The sequence below is a fragment of the Urocitellus parryii genome, chromosome 10 (genome assembly GCF_045843805.1).
Source record: "Urocitellus parryii isolate mUroPar1 chromosome 10, mUroPar1.hap1, whole genome shotgun sequence".
NCBI classification, from domain to species: Eukaryota; Metazoa; Chordata; class Mammalia; order Rodentia; family Sciuridae; genus Urocitellus; species Urocitellus parryii.
In genome coordinates, this window is record NC_135540.1 from 88,322,159 (window position 1) to 88,339,194 (window position 17,036).

At 36.7% G+C, this 17,036-nt stretch overlaps 1 protein-coding gene across 1 annotated transcript in view; it reads right to left on the reverse strand.

The window, feature by feature from the left end:
• Positions 1-6,491: 6,491 nt before the first annotated feature.
• LOC113196504 (alpha-fetoprotein-like) overlaps positions 6,492-17,036 on the reverse strand; it is a 41,172-nt gene continuing 30,627 nt past the window's right edge. Inside the window, exons 13-14 of the mRNA XM_026408454.2 lie at positions 13,454-13,586; positions 6,492-6,536 (exon numbers count right to left, since the gene is read on the reverse strand). Coding sequence (XP_026264239.2) covers positions 6,492-6,536; positions 13,454-13,586 — 178 coding nt within the window. The remainder of the gene's footprint in view (positions 6,537-13,453; positions 13,587-17,036) is intronic.

The following is a 17,036-nucleotide window of genomic DNA, read 5'->3' on the forward strand; positions in this document are numbered from 1 at the left end:
CCTCTATTACTAAAACATGGCAACAAAATTACAGAGAGATTGCTATTTGACAAATGCATAAAGTCTACACTAGCATTCAAACCATTACCTGTGACTTTGAACTGGTAGAAAACCAAATGTTGAAACAGCTTGTTTTTCTTTGAAGTGATGAGGTTAACCAGGGTTCATGTTTAGACTAAAATGAGTTCAAATCTAGTTTCAGTAACTGAAATAAGTTTGGATACTGTGTATTCCAAAAATATCTATTATCGTAAAATGTGTAATGAACATAAGTTTAAGTGGCATTTTTAGATATTATGCAGGTCAAACTTCTTTTAGCTTGAATTCTCAAGAGAACTGAAATATCAGCAGCTGACACAGAAATGACTGGAAGTAAAAACAGCCAGTTCTTGAAATGAACAAGAATCACATTCTTACACCATCAAGGATCTGACAGTCACGGTGTTCCACATCTCCTTGAACAAGCTGACATTTTCATTAAAGCCAGGATTGTCTCTCTTTGAGTTGATGACTGTAATATTACAGCTATCTATCTTTTGGGAAGGAAAAGATTATGGAGTCTGTTAAGAGATCCAAATTATCATTTTCTCAGTCTTGGCCCTTTTTTCTTTCTCTGCTCTACTAAGCACTTTCAAAACTATTCTTAAAATTGAACTCCCTTTCTTTATTTTTCCAAGCAAAAACACCACAAAGACTTAATATATTGCATTAGATAAAACCAGACTTGGCCACAAATATCTATTTTTGGCTGAATGAGTACAGTGGATAAAGCAAAGCTCTGGTGGCTGTGCCAGGCAGAGGTCTGGAGCTGTGCTGTCGAAGAACCCTGTTCTGCAAGACACACTCAAGGTACTTATAATCTGCTAAACTCATCTTGAAAAAACACGCTCAGAAGAAAGAAATGCTACAAATTCCAGCTATGATTTTATTTATGAATCTGTATTAAAATGAAGAATGGTGCAACATTCTTCCATTCCCCAAACTACTTCCACTTGCATTTTTCATAAGCATTGTGTTATATTGTTGGTCATTGCATATTCTAAGGAATAAGGTTGTATGTAATAAACCCAGTTGAAAGATTAATTATTAACATTAAAATGTGAAACATTTTTAAGACAGAGGTATTACTTACCATTATCACAGAAATCTGAACTGGTTGAAAGTGAAAGTGTACTATGACTTTTTCTGTTACTCTTTTACTGAGTAAAAAAGAGGCTTCTACTTTTATCATCAATGAGTTAATAGGAAAATAGTTTTGTCTCACTAAAATAAGATAAATGTGATAGTTAAAATTCAGTCTACTTTAAAAAATTAAGGCAATATCAAGTGCCTTCTATAAATGATAAAAATTAACATATTGAAAATCTACAAAATGCATAAGTACCAAGCCTTGCATAGAAAATAAAAAGATATATGTTATGAAATGATATGAAAAGAAAAATCCCAGATGAGGAAGTACAAATGGCAACTAAGTATAGGGAAAAAGTTGTATCTTTAACAGTGATCACCTCTTTGTGTATGTGCTCAATCAGCAGACAGAAACATGCAGTAACTTAAACAAAGAATTATGAAGTCATGATGGGAGAGTATGTGTAAAGATGGTAAGAGAAAGTGAAAGGGTACCTAAGGCTGAGGGAGACAACCCTAAAAAGGAAGAAATTGGAAAGAGGATTTCAGAATTTACTGGGAAAGGTGTGGTTGCAGCCCCCTGGATAGAAGTTAGGGAGGCTGCCCAGGCCAGAACAGCACACACTTGCTGGGCAAGCAGGAACTAACCTTTGGAGTGTGACTAGATGAGGGAGATACACAGAGGGACTAGGAGCTTTGTTGAAGGTGGGCACGAAGACTGGGAGCTGAAGGGGCTGTTTTGCAGGAATCTAGAATAATACTGTATAAGATTTAGGCTGGGGCATCTTCGAAGCTGCATGGAACAAATGCCAGGAAAGAAGCACGCTAGATCGCTGACCCCTTGAGTCTGCAAGCAGACACTGTGCTCAGATGTGACAGCAGCAATTTGAGCCAAGGAAGAGGCCTGTACCTGGGCTTCAGGGTAGACCACCATTGCCCAAATCAAAAGCTGGAGAAGCAGATGGAGAAACAAATGCTGAAGAAAACTGCACCCTACAGGCAACTTGGGCTGGAGAAACCACTCTGAGCAGAGTGGTGGAGAAGCAAAGTCCTATATCCGGGAATCTGGCCTGCCAGCTCCTAGGAATTAAGAAAGCCTCCTTTCACCTGCATCGCCCTCTGCTGGCAAAGCATCACATCATGTAAACTGCAAAGGAAACATTTAAAGGGCTGGTGCTCATTTTCATAACAGCAGGCAACGAACTGAACTTGGAGTTGAAAAACAATAACATAGTAACTAGCATGTCAACAGAAGACAAATTCTATTAGCAAAGATAAAGAAATGTTAACTACTCAATAAATCACAATGAGATGGGCACTCCGACAAATGATAGAAATACAAATAGGTGTGATTTTTTTTTGAAGACGAGTTAGTAGTAAGCTTATTCTATAATTCTACATGAAAGATCTTATATAGAAATAGAGATGCAAAGACATTCTTCAAATATAATATTGTCATTTATTGTGACAAAAGGAAGTGAAAAACATAAATGTCCAAAAAATAGGAAAAAGATTTAAGAAGAAACAACACATTTACTCAGAAAATGTTATGCAGTCATTAATTTTTTTTCCAAATTTGAATTATAGAGCTAAATTTTCTTTATATAGTTAAGTAAGAATATATACATATTGCAAAATATTTATTATCAACCAGATACATATGTGTTTATATGTGTACATGCACACACTAATATTTGTATGTGTACACACAAAAAAAGAATGTTAAATGTAATTTTGTCTGTACTACAGAATTAAGAGTGATTATGTATTTCTAGTTTTGCTATACTTATTAAGCGTTCTATAATAAATGTGTTAAATATTTTTTTCTCTCTCTGTGTGTGTGTATGTTTATGGTACTAAGGATTGAACCCATGGGCACTCTGCCACTGAGATACATCCCTAGCCCTTTTTTATTTTTTAATATTCATTTTGTTTCATTTTTATTTGGGGGTAGGGTCTCACTTAGTTGCCCAGACTGGTCTTGAACTTGTGATACATCCATAAAATCTTCGGTACTTTTCCTCTCAAAAGATGCAGCCTAATCCTCCTCACCTGTGATTGAGTTGGACTTACTGATTTCTTTTTACTTTTAATTGAAAAATAGCTGTTCTATATTTATAGGGTTCAATGTGATGTCATATGTATACATTGTGGGATGATTAAATCAAGTTAATTAATATATCCAACACTTCACATACTTATCATTTTTTTATGATTAGTATATTTAAAATCTACTCTTTTAAAATAATTAGTGACTGGCTTCTAATAAGGGAAAGCAAAAGGAAGCATGTGAGGCTTTGAAGATTAGATCATAAAAATCACTGTGGCTTCCTCGTTGCGCTCTCTCAAGTTCTCTCTCTCTCTCTCTCTCTCTCTCTCTCTCTCTCTCTCTCTCTCTTGCTCTAGGGGAACAACTCCCATGGCCTAAGTAGTCTTAGGAAAAGACTTACCTGATGAGGCATTACACGAGGCCTTACACCTCTGTCAAAAGCCAGCAAGGAATCCAGGTCTCCCATCAAGAGCTACATAAATGGACCAGTTTGAAAGGGATCTTCCACCCTCTGTCAAGTCTTGAGATAACTTTACCCCATCTAATAGTTTGACTACAACTCATGCAAGACCCAGACCCAGAAAACTCAGTGCAATCACTGCTGGATTTCTGATCCTTGGAAACAGAGAATAAAGGCTTGCTGTGATATGCTGCTAAATTTTAGGATAGCTCATTATATGGAAATAAACAACTAACACAATTTCTGAGGCAAAAATCTGTCTATTTAAGAGTTATTTTGCATAATACTATAAAGTTTTGTCACAAACACATTTTTCTTGTTTTATGTAGTTCAAATACTTCACCATTTATATATTGATCAAATTAAACTCTAGATAATTTATTATTCTTACTAACAGTAGAGAACCTGTCACATTCATCTTTATATACTTTGTTGTACTTCATATGGTGCCTTGTATATAGGATGTGCTCAATAAAAATAAGTTGAATAAAGTAATTAGTGAATTAGTGAATGAGTAAATTATTAAATATTTATTATTAAATATTTTTATAAAATGTCCTTTATAAGTATGCTTTTTCACAGTCTGATCCAATAGCTAAAGAAATATAGAAACTCTGGTAAGTGATTTTCCCTAATATGGGAGTATATTTTATTATCTCATGGCTCTGTGAAAGACAGTTAGGCAGTGTTCTTATGGATTTGGGGGCTATTCAGATTGCTTTCAGGAACTGAAGTAGAAAGAACTCCATTTGCAAGGCAATTGATGAAGAGAAAAAGCTAGCAGTTGTAACTATTAGGCTGAGGTAAGTACATAGGAAAAGGAAAGGAGAATAGGATGCAACCAGGGAGGGCAAAACCCTTCAATGGCATCTATTTGCCTTCTTAATAATATGTTAACACTTATTGGATTGAGCCACCTAAAATTATCAATAGTTGACTTAGAAAAGAGCAATTTCATATAGTTCTGCCTAATACATTTACCACTCACTAGGCACTATTTTAAGTGCTTTACATATATTGACTCATTTAATGCAAATGAAGACATTTAATCCCAATGAAGACATTATTCTTTCAAGTCCATGTTATAGATGAGAAAAGTAATCAATGAAGAGGTAAGGAGATTGCTAAAATCTTTAGTAGAAGAAATAGGTAGGATTTGTACCTCTGACTCTAGAATCCATACTCTTAGCACCCATAATCTAGGTCCTCATTTTCAACTAGGCTCTTTCAGTCTGGAATTCTTTTTATGTGTCCTCACTTATATAATGGGAACCATCGTACAGTCATCCCTCAGTATCTGTGGGGGATTGGTGTCAAGACTTTCCTCAGATTCCAAAATCTGAGGATGCTCAAGTCTCTTATATAAAATGGCATAGTGTTTGCACATAACCTACCCACATCCTCCCACATCCTGTAAATTGTCTATTGACTACTTATGCTACCTAAGAGAATGTAAATATTATGTAAATAGTAGTGATATTGTTTAGGGAATAATGACAAGGAAAAAAGTCTGTGCGTGTCCAGTACAGACACCATTGTTTTTCAAATATTTTCCATCTGCAGTTCATTGAACCCATGGGTGAGGAACCCAGAAATAAGGAGAACCTACTGTACCTACTCTATTGGACGGTTGTGGGAGTCATGTGAATAATACACAGAAAAGCTGGCACTTTGCACTTGAGAAGTGTGTGATAAATAGTACAGTTAAACTAGTGGAAATCCTTACCCACCCTTGCAGCTTTCTATTCTACTAAGCCTTACTGTCCACCATTACTGAGTTCCTGTCTTAAAAACAGCCAGATGGATCACTCACCCTCCCTGAAGACCTTCCTCACATCTCTGTTGAAACTAACTGTTCCCACTTTCTAGAGCTGGGCTAGGGCCACTTCTTTCAATGACAATATATGATCTCAAATCCCTGTACACCACAATGACAGTTCACTACTGTTGTAAAAACAGAAATGTGAAATTTGCCTTTTATTATAATTCCTTATGTGCTTATATCTAATATTAATTCGTTATAAATTTGTTCTTACTATATTCATATTTATATTATTTCCTATAGTACCTAGCATAGTGAACTGAACACATTATAAAGTCCACAACTTTTTTTTGGATTTAATTTGCTAACATGTATTACCATACTGAAATCACAGTGGTGAAGAAAAACAATATTTAAAATCAAATAAAGAGCACCATGATGACAATGAAATTTTTCTTCTGTATTTCTCCAATCAAAAGTACGCATCTATTTAGAAAGTAAATATTACTGATTATTTCATTATACAAAAGAATCTGGCAAAAGTAAAAATCAGTTCAAATTATAAATTCTTTAGGTTATGTATAGCAAGATTTCCAGGGTAAAGACTAATCATCACATAAAGATCAAATTAATATCAATATATTAGAAGCCCAGGGTACCAATATCAGTGTCATATGTGGGAAAAGGTAATTTTATGATAAAGCATGCTTAATTAAGTCCACTGACTTTCAGTAGTGATATAGACAGAATTCCAAATCACCCTTGAGGTCTTTTTCATGGTGGAAGCCCAGCAGCCAGTTCCCAGCTAGATATGGCAGCCTTTACCTCTACCTGCTGCTCTCCAGAGGCAAAAACTTAAAAAGAAAAGGGAAAGGAGAGTGGATCATCTGAGGGTTTCGGTAAGTAGCTTTCTGCTGGGTAGAAAGGAGATATTTAGTATACACTCGGCCAGTGTTCTTGGATAACATTGTGAGGTGCTAAAGATTTATTTGTTAATTGTTATTTTCAATAATCAACATGAGTTTCATTATTCATGAAAAACAAAACGGTCTTCTTAGCCAAGATCCTACGTTGACAATTTCTGGCATTATTTAGTCTTCCAGGAAAGACTGGCACTTTTCAATCAGTTTTGACCCCTAGAGAAAAAAAGCAAATAAGCACAAATGTGAGGGGGTGGATGGGAAAGAAAAAATGAGAAATCTAAACAACTATGGTCCCCAAGTAGAAAAACCTTCAGGAATTACTATGCCCAAGATAGGCTCTACTATACCCTTTCTTCAAGGTACTTTCCCACAGACTTAGTCCCTTGGCATAAAGAGTCAATTCATTTTAAGCCCTGTCCTACTTTGGGGACAATATATATATATATATATATATATATATATATATATATATATATATATATATATATATATAAATTTTTTTTTCTCCTCACAAAAATGTTGTACTCTTTTGCTGCAGGTTATAAACAGATCATTAGCATCAACCTCTTACTGAATTGTAAAACTAGTCTAGTCTGGCCCCCTTCACCACTCAGTGAGGTATAGAGACACCAGCACCAGATCTGAATCACATGTTTCCACCCCTGCATGTGGACGTGAATAGACCTCTATATTCAGTCCAGCAGTTCTCCTCAGTTTTCACTTGTACAGTTTTTATTCCAATAAAAATCATTTGTAGCAGCCTAGACAGATGAAGTGAGATCTTGAGCTACAGTGAAAATGGAGCCCCAGAACCCCACTGTTAAGGTACACACACACACACACACACACACACACACACACACACAGGCACAGCTGGCTAGCAATCCTATGAGCCCCAGGGACTCTGTGGAAAATCTTTAGAAGACTGTTAATTTAGTCCTTCCTCCTACTCTCTTTAAAATGTACCACACTAAATCATTCAGACACTTTAGAATCTATTTAGGATTGTTTTTATAAATGCTTCTGGAGGTCAAGATGCTTCTTTGGTAATCCATGACTTTTTAAATCAATTTTCATGGGAAAGTTCTTTATAAGTGTAACCCAAGACCTTCAATATTTAATCTTGTCCATTTCTCTGAACAATCTTTTCCTACATCAGTCCTTCCTGACCACACTTATTCCATGGTTCCCTGGTAAATTTCTGTTATGATAAAAAATTCTGTAAAAAGAAAAGTTTCTGACTAAGATGAGGTAAAAGAAAGGTCTCTAAGAAAAATATTTTTAATAATGAGAATGGCCCAGAATGAAATAAAACCAGTGATGATAACGCCACAGCTAGAGACGAGGCCCATCCAAGACTTAGTTACAGGTTATGTAAAACTTGGACTCATGTGAGGGAATGTGGAGGATAGAAAAGAAAAATCTTCTTTACACTGAGTTCAAATTTCCCACTGTTTGATTTCCTATGATGCTGGGCCTGTTGGGGGACTGCTATCATGTCACCACCCTCAGATTTAGGATAAGTATTACCAGTGTATTCCTCCATATCCCCATGACATGGCTTTTAATCCATTTTCTACTCTGTATACTCTGGACTTAACAATTTCCCATATCCTTTTAAAATGTGTTACTCACCTTTTCTGCAATCACAATGCAATAACAGTAAAAATATACAAAAAGAGAAGACACCCCTGTCAATGTTTTAAAAACTATAAAAAAAGCACTATCAGTGTAAGAGATGTTGATGAATTTCTAGTGAGAAAAAAGAAAGCAGTTGGGAATAATATTGACCAATATATCAAAGTGGATAAATAGGATCTCAGAATAGCAACCATAAAAAGATGTATCAGCAGCAAAAGACCAGAGAGTCATTGATTTCTGCGCTGCTTTTGTTCCTGTCTAGTGCCAAGTCCATTTTTTCAAACTTCCCACAGATTCTTAAAGCCACCATTGTGCTTTAAATAAATTCATTTTTTACCTAGGTTAGATTAGCCAGAATTTAATTTAATTAACAATTAAAGAATTCCCACTAGCATACTAGCAAAAGTGCTATGCAAATATGTGGACAAAATGATCTTTAAAAATGCAAAAAAACAAAAAGTTTTTCTCCAAGGTATTCATTCTGAAAAAAAAAAATAACAAAAGACAGACATAACTTGAAAATGCAGCCCAACAAAACTTAAAAGACTTCAAGAAAGAATATAACATGGGATAATAGAAATAGTCCAATTTACCCAGGATTGCAGTGAAAAGAAAATTCATGTGGATAGATACTACTTGGATCTAAAAGTAACTTAATTCAAACTGAAACATTAACCCAGAGGAGTTTTCAAAATACAGCTCTAAGTTGATGGAATATTCTGTCACAGAAACTATGTAAGAACCTGAAATATTTTAGTGGTGTGATGAAGGTAGGGACTTTGTTGTTTTGTCAACATAGAACATGGTACTGTTATAAATAATATTTCAAGTAAACATGCCATTGAATAGACTGTTTAATAGCTCCCAGATTACAGCAGCAACCTATTAACAAAAGACATAAATGTTATAGAAACAAGGCAGGATGTATAAATCTAGACAAAGCAGAAGTCATAGAATAGCTTTTTTAAAAGATAGGAAAGGTGGGCTGAGGTTGTGGCTCAGTGGTAGAGGGCTCGCTTAGCACACGTGAGGCACTAGGTTCAAAACACAGCACCACATAAAAATGAAATCAAGATATTGTGTCCACCTACAACTAAAAAATAAATATTTAAAATATAAAAATAAAAGATAGGAAAGGTTGCACAGAAATTAAAGGAAGTTTAGACATGTCAATCAAGTCCTCAGAGGATTATTAGACGCTGAGTAAAGTTGAAGGATCAAGAAAAAGAATATAACCAATTAAAACTAACAATAAACACACACACACATATATACACACACATACACATACACACAGAGAGTCTTTGGATACAGACAGGATGACTGAAGTGAGTGTAAGTGCACTGTATTTTTAAGTGATGGTAACATTTTAAAACACTATTAAAAGGATGATAAAAATCACAGGTTACTAGTAGTGAAAATTTAAGATTGGTTGCCTCTTGGAAGTGAGGAAGCTACTCTGCTCCTCTACTTGAACTTTTGCTAAATTTATGTATTACTTCTATCATTTTCAAGATGATGTAGAATATCAAGAGACAATGAATTATAGAACCCCAAATGATAAGATCAATATAAATTGAGGTTATCAATGTGTGTAATCCAATCATAGTTTTCCTTCAGGAATGCATGCCAATATTGCAGTACCTTTGACAGTAGAGCAATCAAACTGTGAGTCTCATGGTTACATATAGACTATTAAAGCCAACAGGTCTCTTCACATGAATTTCTGCTAAGTAAGCCTCATCCAACAGCAAAACTTTACCTTTTCTTCTTTGTTAAATTTCATATGTTTTTTCAAACCATCATTTCAACCTGTCCAACCTTCTGCTAATTCATATTAACTTGGTTATTTTCATAGCAGAATTTTCATAACAGAATATGGGATCATAATAGAATATCCTCATAGTTTATTGGTTTGTAGATTAATATCTCAGGCTTTAATTCTCATTCCTCACAGGGAGGATTTTCTGTGAGTAGCCTAAAGAATTTCTGTCAATACAATTTTCTCTTTGAGCCTGCTAATGACTACAATTCACATTACTTCACAAAATGCATAATGCCTCTTCTCTGGACAGCCCCAATTCACACTGGTAAATTGGTGAATGGGTTGAACAGGTTATATCCGCCCTAAACTATTTCACTCTGTGTAGATAAAATAATCTGAATCTCCTGATTTTTCCCCTCTTTTATGTTTCCTTCTTACTTTTGCCAACAATGTAATATTGACTTTGTCTCTCCTTTTTCTCCTTAGAAGTATCCTTTATTGTGGGCTTACTTCTTAAAATATGGCTTCCATCTTATCTATAAATTGCTTTCCCTCCCAACAGATATAGCTGGACAGGCAGGTTTTAAGCTTGCCCACTTTTCTTTCAACAGGCAGAACAGGCTCACATAATTGACTGCTATTATCTCAGAAAAGAAAACAAAGTATATGCCTTGTAGGTCCTTGGAGCAGTTAGTCTTTTCAGCCCTAGGAGCACCTATGCCTCCTCACTCCTGGGATTGGGTTTCGTAGAGACTCCTGGGAAGTTCCTGGGTATTATTCCTTTGCACTACAGTCAATCCCGGACTCCTTCCACAAATGTAGAAGCCAGAGGCAAAAAATTTAATGATAAGATTCCAAAATATTTTCATATTCTATTCCTACCTTGTATACTAGGCATTTTTATATTCAGTTATTTTGAATATATTGTCTTCTTATCCTCATATTTTATGTCCCCCAATTCTTTCACAATTATGTTATTTTTGAATTGTTTATTTCTGTTACCGTCCTTGTTCCAACTTCTCACCAAGAGTTAGTCATAAGGAAATACTGAAGAGGAGGAGAGGCAGGTTATGATTATTTAGGAGCACCTTAGAAAAATGCTTCCTAAAATGTGCTGCCCAAATCAGCAGCAGCAGCAGAAGCACCAGGAGCTTGTCAGAAATGCAAATGATCAGTCCCCACCCCAGGCCTACTGAATCAGAAACTCCAAGTGCAACACATTTATTTCATTTTAACAAGCTTTCACAGGTGATTCTGTTATACACTAAAATTTGAGAATGTTGCCTTTGAATAATTGCACAAAGGTAAACCTGACTAAACTTCAGAGATTGGCATCATTATGTAAAATAAGCATTTTTGTCTGTATTTTTAATTTTAATTAGCATGACATACTCTTCCTATAACTTCTGTTTTTCCCCCTGAATTTTGGGAGAGATCCTAAAGTAATGAAGGAAGGAAAAAAAATGAACAATATTTGTCCTTTTTCATCATTCAATTGAAATTTTCTTTTAGGAAAACAATTTTAAGTAAAAGGAAACAGGAATCTTCCTGTAACACTATTGATGAAATAATTTGAACAAGTAGAATTCAACCTCAAAAGCAAGATCACTTCAAAAACACTCCCTTGGGAATCTACAGACACAGCCCCTTCAGTGGAAGTATTTTTATGTGTGGGATATGAGGTTGTTACTCAGGTGAGAACATGTTTTCTGAATGCTTTATGAAAGTTAAAATGGATTTAAAAATAAACATTTTGTACTATTCCAGAGGTCAGCAAACATTTTCTGTGCAGAGCTAGATAGTAAATATTTTGTGTTTTGTAGTTCATATATTTTCTATCCTAACTATTCTGCCATTATAACAAGAAAGTAGCTATAGACACGCGATAAATTAATGGGTGGATCTGTCCTTCGTCTGCATTCTCTTGCTATAACAAAACCATTGAGGATGGGTAATGTAGAAAGAGAAGAAGTTTATTTGGCTCACAGTTTTGAAGGCTGAAGGATTAAGATCATATAGTACTATCTGGCTTCTGGTGGGAGCATCCTGACAGATAACATAATGGTGGGAGCATATATGGAGAGACCACATGGCAAGACAGGAAGCCAGAGAGATTCAAGGGCCAGGCTTATTCTTCTATGACTACCTGCTGTTGTGGGAAATAACTACGGTCCCATGAGAACTACATTAATCCCTTCTGAGGGCAGTACCCTCAATGACCAAGCCCTGACAGTAGGTCCACCACTTCAACATGACCACACTAGGAACTAAGCTTCCAGCACATGAACCTTTTATCCAAACCACAGCAGTCTATCTGCCAATAAACTCTTACTGATACATAAACAGGAAGCAGGAGTGATTTATCCTGAGGACTGTCATTTGCCTGCCCTTGACTAGTCTATATATGTGGTCCCTTACTTATGGTGGTTTAGGATATTTTGACTTTATGATGGTATGAAAGCCATACAGTTTCAGTAGAAAGCACTTTGAACTTTAATTCTGATCTTTGCCCAGGCTGGTGATATGCTATACTATTTATAGACATGCTGAACAGCGTCAGTCAGTCCCACAATCACAAGGGTAAACAACCACACTCTACAGTGTACTGGGTTGCTGCAATATGATGTTTGAAGATGAGTGTATTAAACACATTTTCATCTTGTGAAATTTTCAACTTAGGGTCTTGTAAGGATGTAGCCCCATCATAAGTTGAGGAGCATCTGTAGCTACGTGAATATCAATATAAACACATGCAAAGTTTAGCTGAATAGTGGAAAGAAGCCACTGCAGGTAATTAAGGCAGTAGTGAAAATTATTACTTTTGAAAGTGTTATCCAGGGCCATTGCTGAACTTACCCTTACTCTTAATCAGCCCCAGCCTGGCTTGCCAAAGCATCAAGATACTTCCTCTTTTTTTGTTAACCACATACTCACCTTCCTGTACTCAGATTCTATCACCTGCTGTACTTTAATTTCTGCTCCTGAGTTCATGTCTCTGCCGGTCCAACCCAGGTACTCCTGCATTAATTCCCCTTTGGTGAGTTTACATGAATTTGCTGTGGCACATCCTACCAAGATTTTCTTTGCAATGTAAGTTGCATAATTCACCAACTTGTGAAAAAATAATTTACTTGTTAATTACATGCACTTAGATAAATTACAGAAAATATTGTCCTGGTAGTTAGCTTGGGGTGTGTGTTCACACAGGTCTCTTGATCCTCTCAGTGCTCTGTCCTGTTTGTTCTTTAACTCCTGCTCTCATGAACTTCTGACCACTGAGAAAATAAAATCTGTTTACCTGGTTCCCTAGTTTCTCTCCCAAACATAGTTAGTGACCTGATTGTGCCCCTACGTTTCTAAAACAAATCTCCAGATTTCCCAGACAGGTTTTTAAACTGTTAATTTTGTGCAAAAAAATAAAAAAATTTTAATTCTTCTGTATTTTCCAAGGACATAATTTCTCTATAGTTACACGGATTCCTCCTTCTTGTCATACCCAATGCTAAACATTTCCAGTCTATCTGGTGTCATGACTGCTGTATGCATCTCTATTTGTGCCAAATTTCTTCAAATACACATAAATATCCAACTATTCCAAGATGAAATATAGTTAATTACTCAAATCCACCTGGCCTGATGTTCTAACCTTTTCATGGTTGCAGTGAGGAAAGGTTTTTTTCTCGCAGTAACATTCCTGTTTAAGGATAAACAAGGAAACAGTTACCTCTTTCTGAAAACACATGTCACTTTCCTCTGCATGGCAGCACATCTCCACCAGGTACGTGAAGTCCACAAGTACCCACTGGAACTGCTCCTCTGTTGCAGATGGTTTCTGCCGCACGAGGCTGCTGAGGAGCCTAATCAGAAAGGAGGTGCAAAAATACAAGCTAAAACCAACAAATAGGACTTACTCAAACTAAAAAGTTTTTTTCTCAGCAAGAGAAACAATAAGAGAGGTAAATAGGGAGCCTACATCATGGGAACAAATCTTTACTCCTCACACTTCAGATAGAGCCCTAATATCCAGAGTATACAAAGAACTCAAAAAATTAGACAATAAGTTAACAAATAACCCAATCAACAAATGGGCCAAGGACCTGAACAGACACTTCTCAGAGGAGGACATACAATCAATCAATAAGTACATGAAAAAATGCTCACCATCGCTAGCAGTCAGAGAAATGCAAATCAAAACCACCCTAAGATACCATCTCACTCCAGTAAGATTAGCAGCAATTAGGAAGTCAAACAACAACAAGTGCTGGCGAGGATGTGGGGAAAAGGGTACTCTTGTACATTGCTGGTGGGACTGCAAATTGGTGCAGCCAATTTGGAAAGCAGTATGGAGATTTCTTGGAAAGCTGGGAATGGAACCACCATTTGACCCAGCTATTCCCCTTCTCAGTCTATTCCTTAAAGACCTAAAAAGAGCATACTACAGGGACACTGCTACATCGATGTTCATAGCAGCACAATTCACAATAGCAAGACTGTGAAACCAACCTAGATGCCCTTCAATAGATGAATGGATAAAAAAAATGTGGCATTTATACACAATAAAGTATTACTCTGCATTAAAAAATGACAAAATCATAGAATTTGCAGGGAAATGGATGGCATTAGAGCAGATTATGCTAAGTGAAGCTAGCCAATCCCTAAAAAACAAATGCCAAATGTCTTCTTTGATATAAGGAGAGTAACTAAGAACTGAGTAGGGAGGAAGAGCATGAGAAGAAGATTAACATTAAACAGGGATGAGAGGTGGGAGGAAAAGGGAGAGAGATGGGAAATTTCATGGAAATGGAAGGAGACCCTCAGGGTTATACAAAATTACATACAAGAGGAAGTGAGGGGTAAGGGGAAAAAAAACAAGGGGGAGAAATGAATTACAGTAGATGGGGTAGAGAGAGAAGATGGGAGGGGAGGGGAGGGGGGATAGCAGAGGATAGGAAAGGCAGCAGAATACAACAGATACTAGTATGGCAATATGTAAATCAGTGGATGTGTAACCGATGTGATTCTGCAATCTGTATACGGGGTAAAAATGGGAGTTCATAACCCACTTGAATCAAAGTATGAAATATGATATGTAAAGAACTATGTAATGTTTTGAACAACCAACAATAAAAATTAAAAAAAAAAATACAAGCACTCCCTGAGTTCCACAGGCCAGATCACAACCCACTTACTCAGAGCTATACACCACCCAGGCCTTATCCTTGCTCCCACTCTCCAGGCTGAAGACCCCCAAAATGGCCCTGCAAGCCTCACTGCCTTCACAATGGCCATTGCTATCTTTATGTTTACGGAGCAAACTTTCTACAAGCATGCCTCCTCAGTACAACCATGATGTTAAATTTAATTCTTTATTGTAATTATTATTAGGTAAACACCTTTGTTTTCTGCTGTTTGATTGCATACGGATAGTATATAGTGAATTAAAGTTTTTCCTATACTTTTTGTGCATTCCAAACAATTAAATTCCAAGAGCTGGGGATGCAACTCAGTAGTAGGACATTTGCCTAGCACATGTGAGGCCCTGGACTCAATCTCCAGTTCCGCAAAAATAAACAAATAAATAAATAAATTTCCAAGCAAATTACAAGTACAATACACATAGAAATTGAGGATGTCTTATATGTTATTAATGGTAAGACCAACAAGTTAATTTCAAACTTCAAGGATTCATCATCTCAGATTTTCCCCACAGAATTTTCCCCCACAACTATAAACAACAGTGTTTTAATATCTTGAACATTCAACATTGTAATCCGGTTTCTGTCTCCCTATTTAATAGGCATTCAAATCTGATACTAGTGTTGCTTATGCTTACAGAAAATCTCTTCCTCCCCTCCCACCCTCCCCCCTCCCCTCCCCCCTCTTTCACTGTTTCAGAGCAAGAAAACATTAAAAAAAGGAAAATGAGGCACGAACAATAGGAAGAATGTACATTGATCGATATTATACAGCTTACTCAACACCTTTACTTAAGTCTTCATTTTCAAATTCACATTGACAATACTAAGTGGCTTTATCTGTGCTATAAATGAAAGAAAAATATCTCAAAGTTCTCAGTATACTATTTCTTTTTTTTATTGGTTGCTCAAAACATTACAATGATCTTGACATATCATATATCATACATTTGATTCAAATGGGGTATGAATTTTCTATTTCAGTCTAAATCGGAGATCACCAAACTCTTTCAGGTAGTAACTATTTTAGGCTTTAGGATATTACATGGATACTTCTATTACAAGGCAGAAAACTTTGGTTTGCCTGGGATGGCAGATACAGGTGACAAATACAGTTTGTGACAGCTGTCATTGACTGGAGATGATGGGGAAGAGTGACTGGCAGCAGGGGAAGGGGTGGTCAGTTTTACTCCACCCCAGTGACAAGGGTCCCAGCACACCCTTTTCTTCTCTCAGCTGTCTCCCCTGAGGCAGCAAGGCCAGTCACTGAGGCCCTTAACTCCAGGAGGGAGACACCACCCACCCGTGGCTGACCCCGTAGCCATCAACAACAAAGTATATGTGGTACGAGAGCAGGCCCTGGGCAGCAGAAAGCAGGGTCACCACAGGACAAACAGGCACTGTAAGCAAAGTGGAAACAGATGAAGCCAACCAGCCACTTCAGTTCAGGATTTAGTCTACAGAAGCAGTGCCCACAGCTCCCACAAACACAGCTCACAGACCTCCATGGAAACGATAAAAGCAGACTTCCAGCTTAATGTGGCAGCCCAGGGACAGGCCACTTTGATATTCTTATTGCAGCAGTCACCCTCTCCCATTCCCACCACCCCCACACCCTACCCACACCTGAGTATAAACAGAACTAAACAGCAGCACAATAGGAAGCACAGCCCCTGCTTCTTCTAGAAGTTACCACAAGGTGAGGCCGGTCTGAGAAGCACATAAGTGGTGTACTCAGCAAGACAGTGCAAAAAAAAGTGAGGCCATTAACTAAGTCCAGGTTTGCCTCTAATTCCAAGTCCTAGAAATCTAGAGAAATCAGATATGGGAACAGATTTATGCCCAAGTTTTTCTTTGTAACAATTCAATATAGAAGGTGAAGACAATCTTCGTATTCAACAATAGGAAATGGTTAAATTCATACTGTGGAATATTCTAGATTTATTAAAATGCTATTTTAAAGAATAGTGACAAAATGCATACATGATAACATTTTGACAAGCTATATTTAAAATAGTGGCCATAGCCAACATCTCTTGGTATATTAGTATGTACTACATTTACTGTGCTTCAGGCAATGTGCTAATCACTTTATATATGTTAATTCATGTT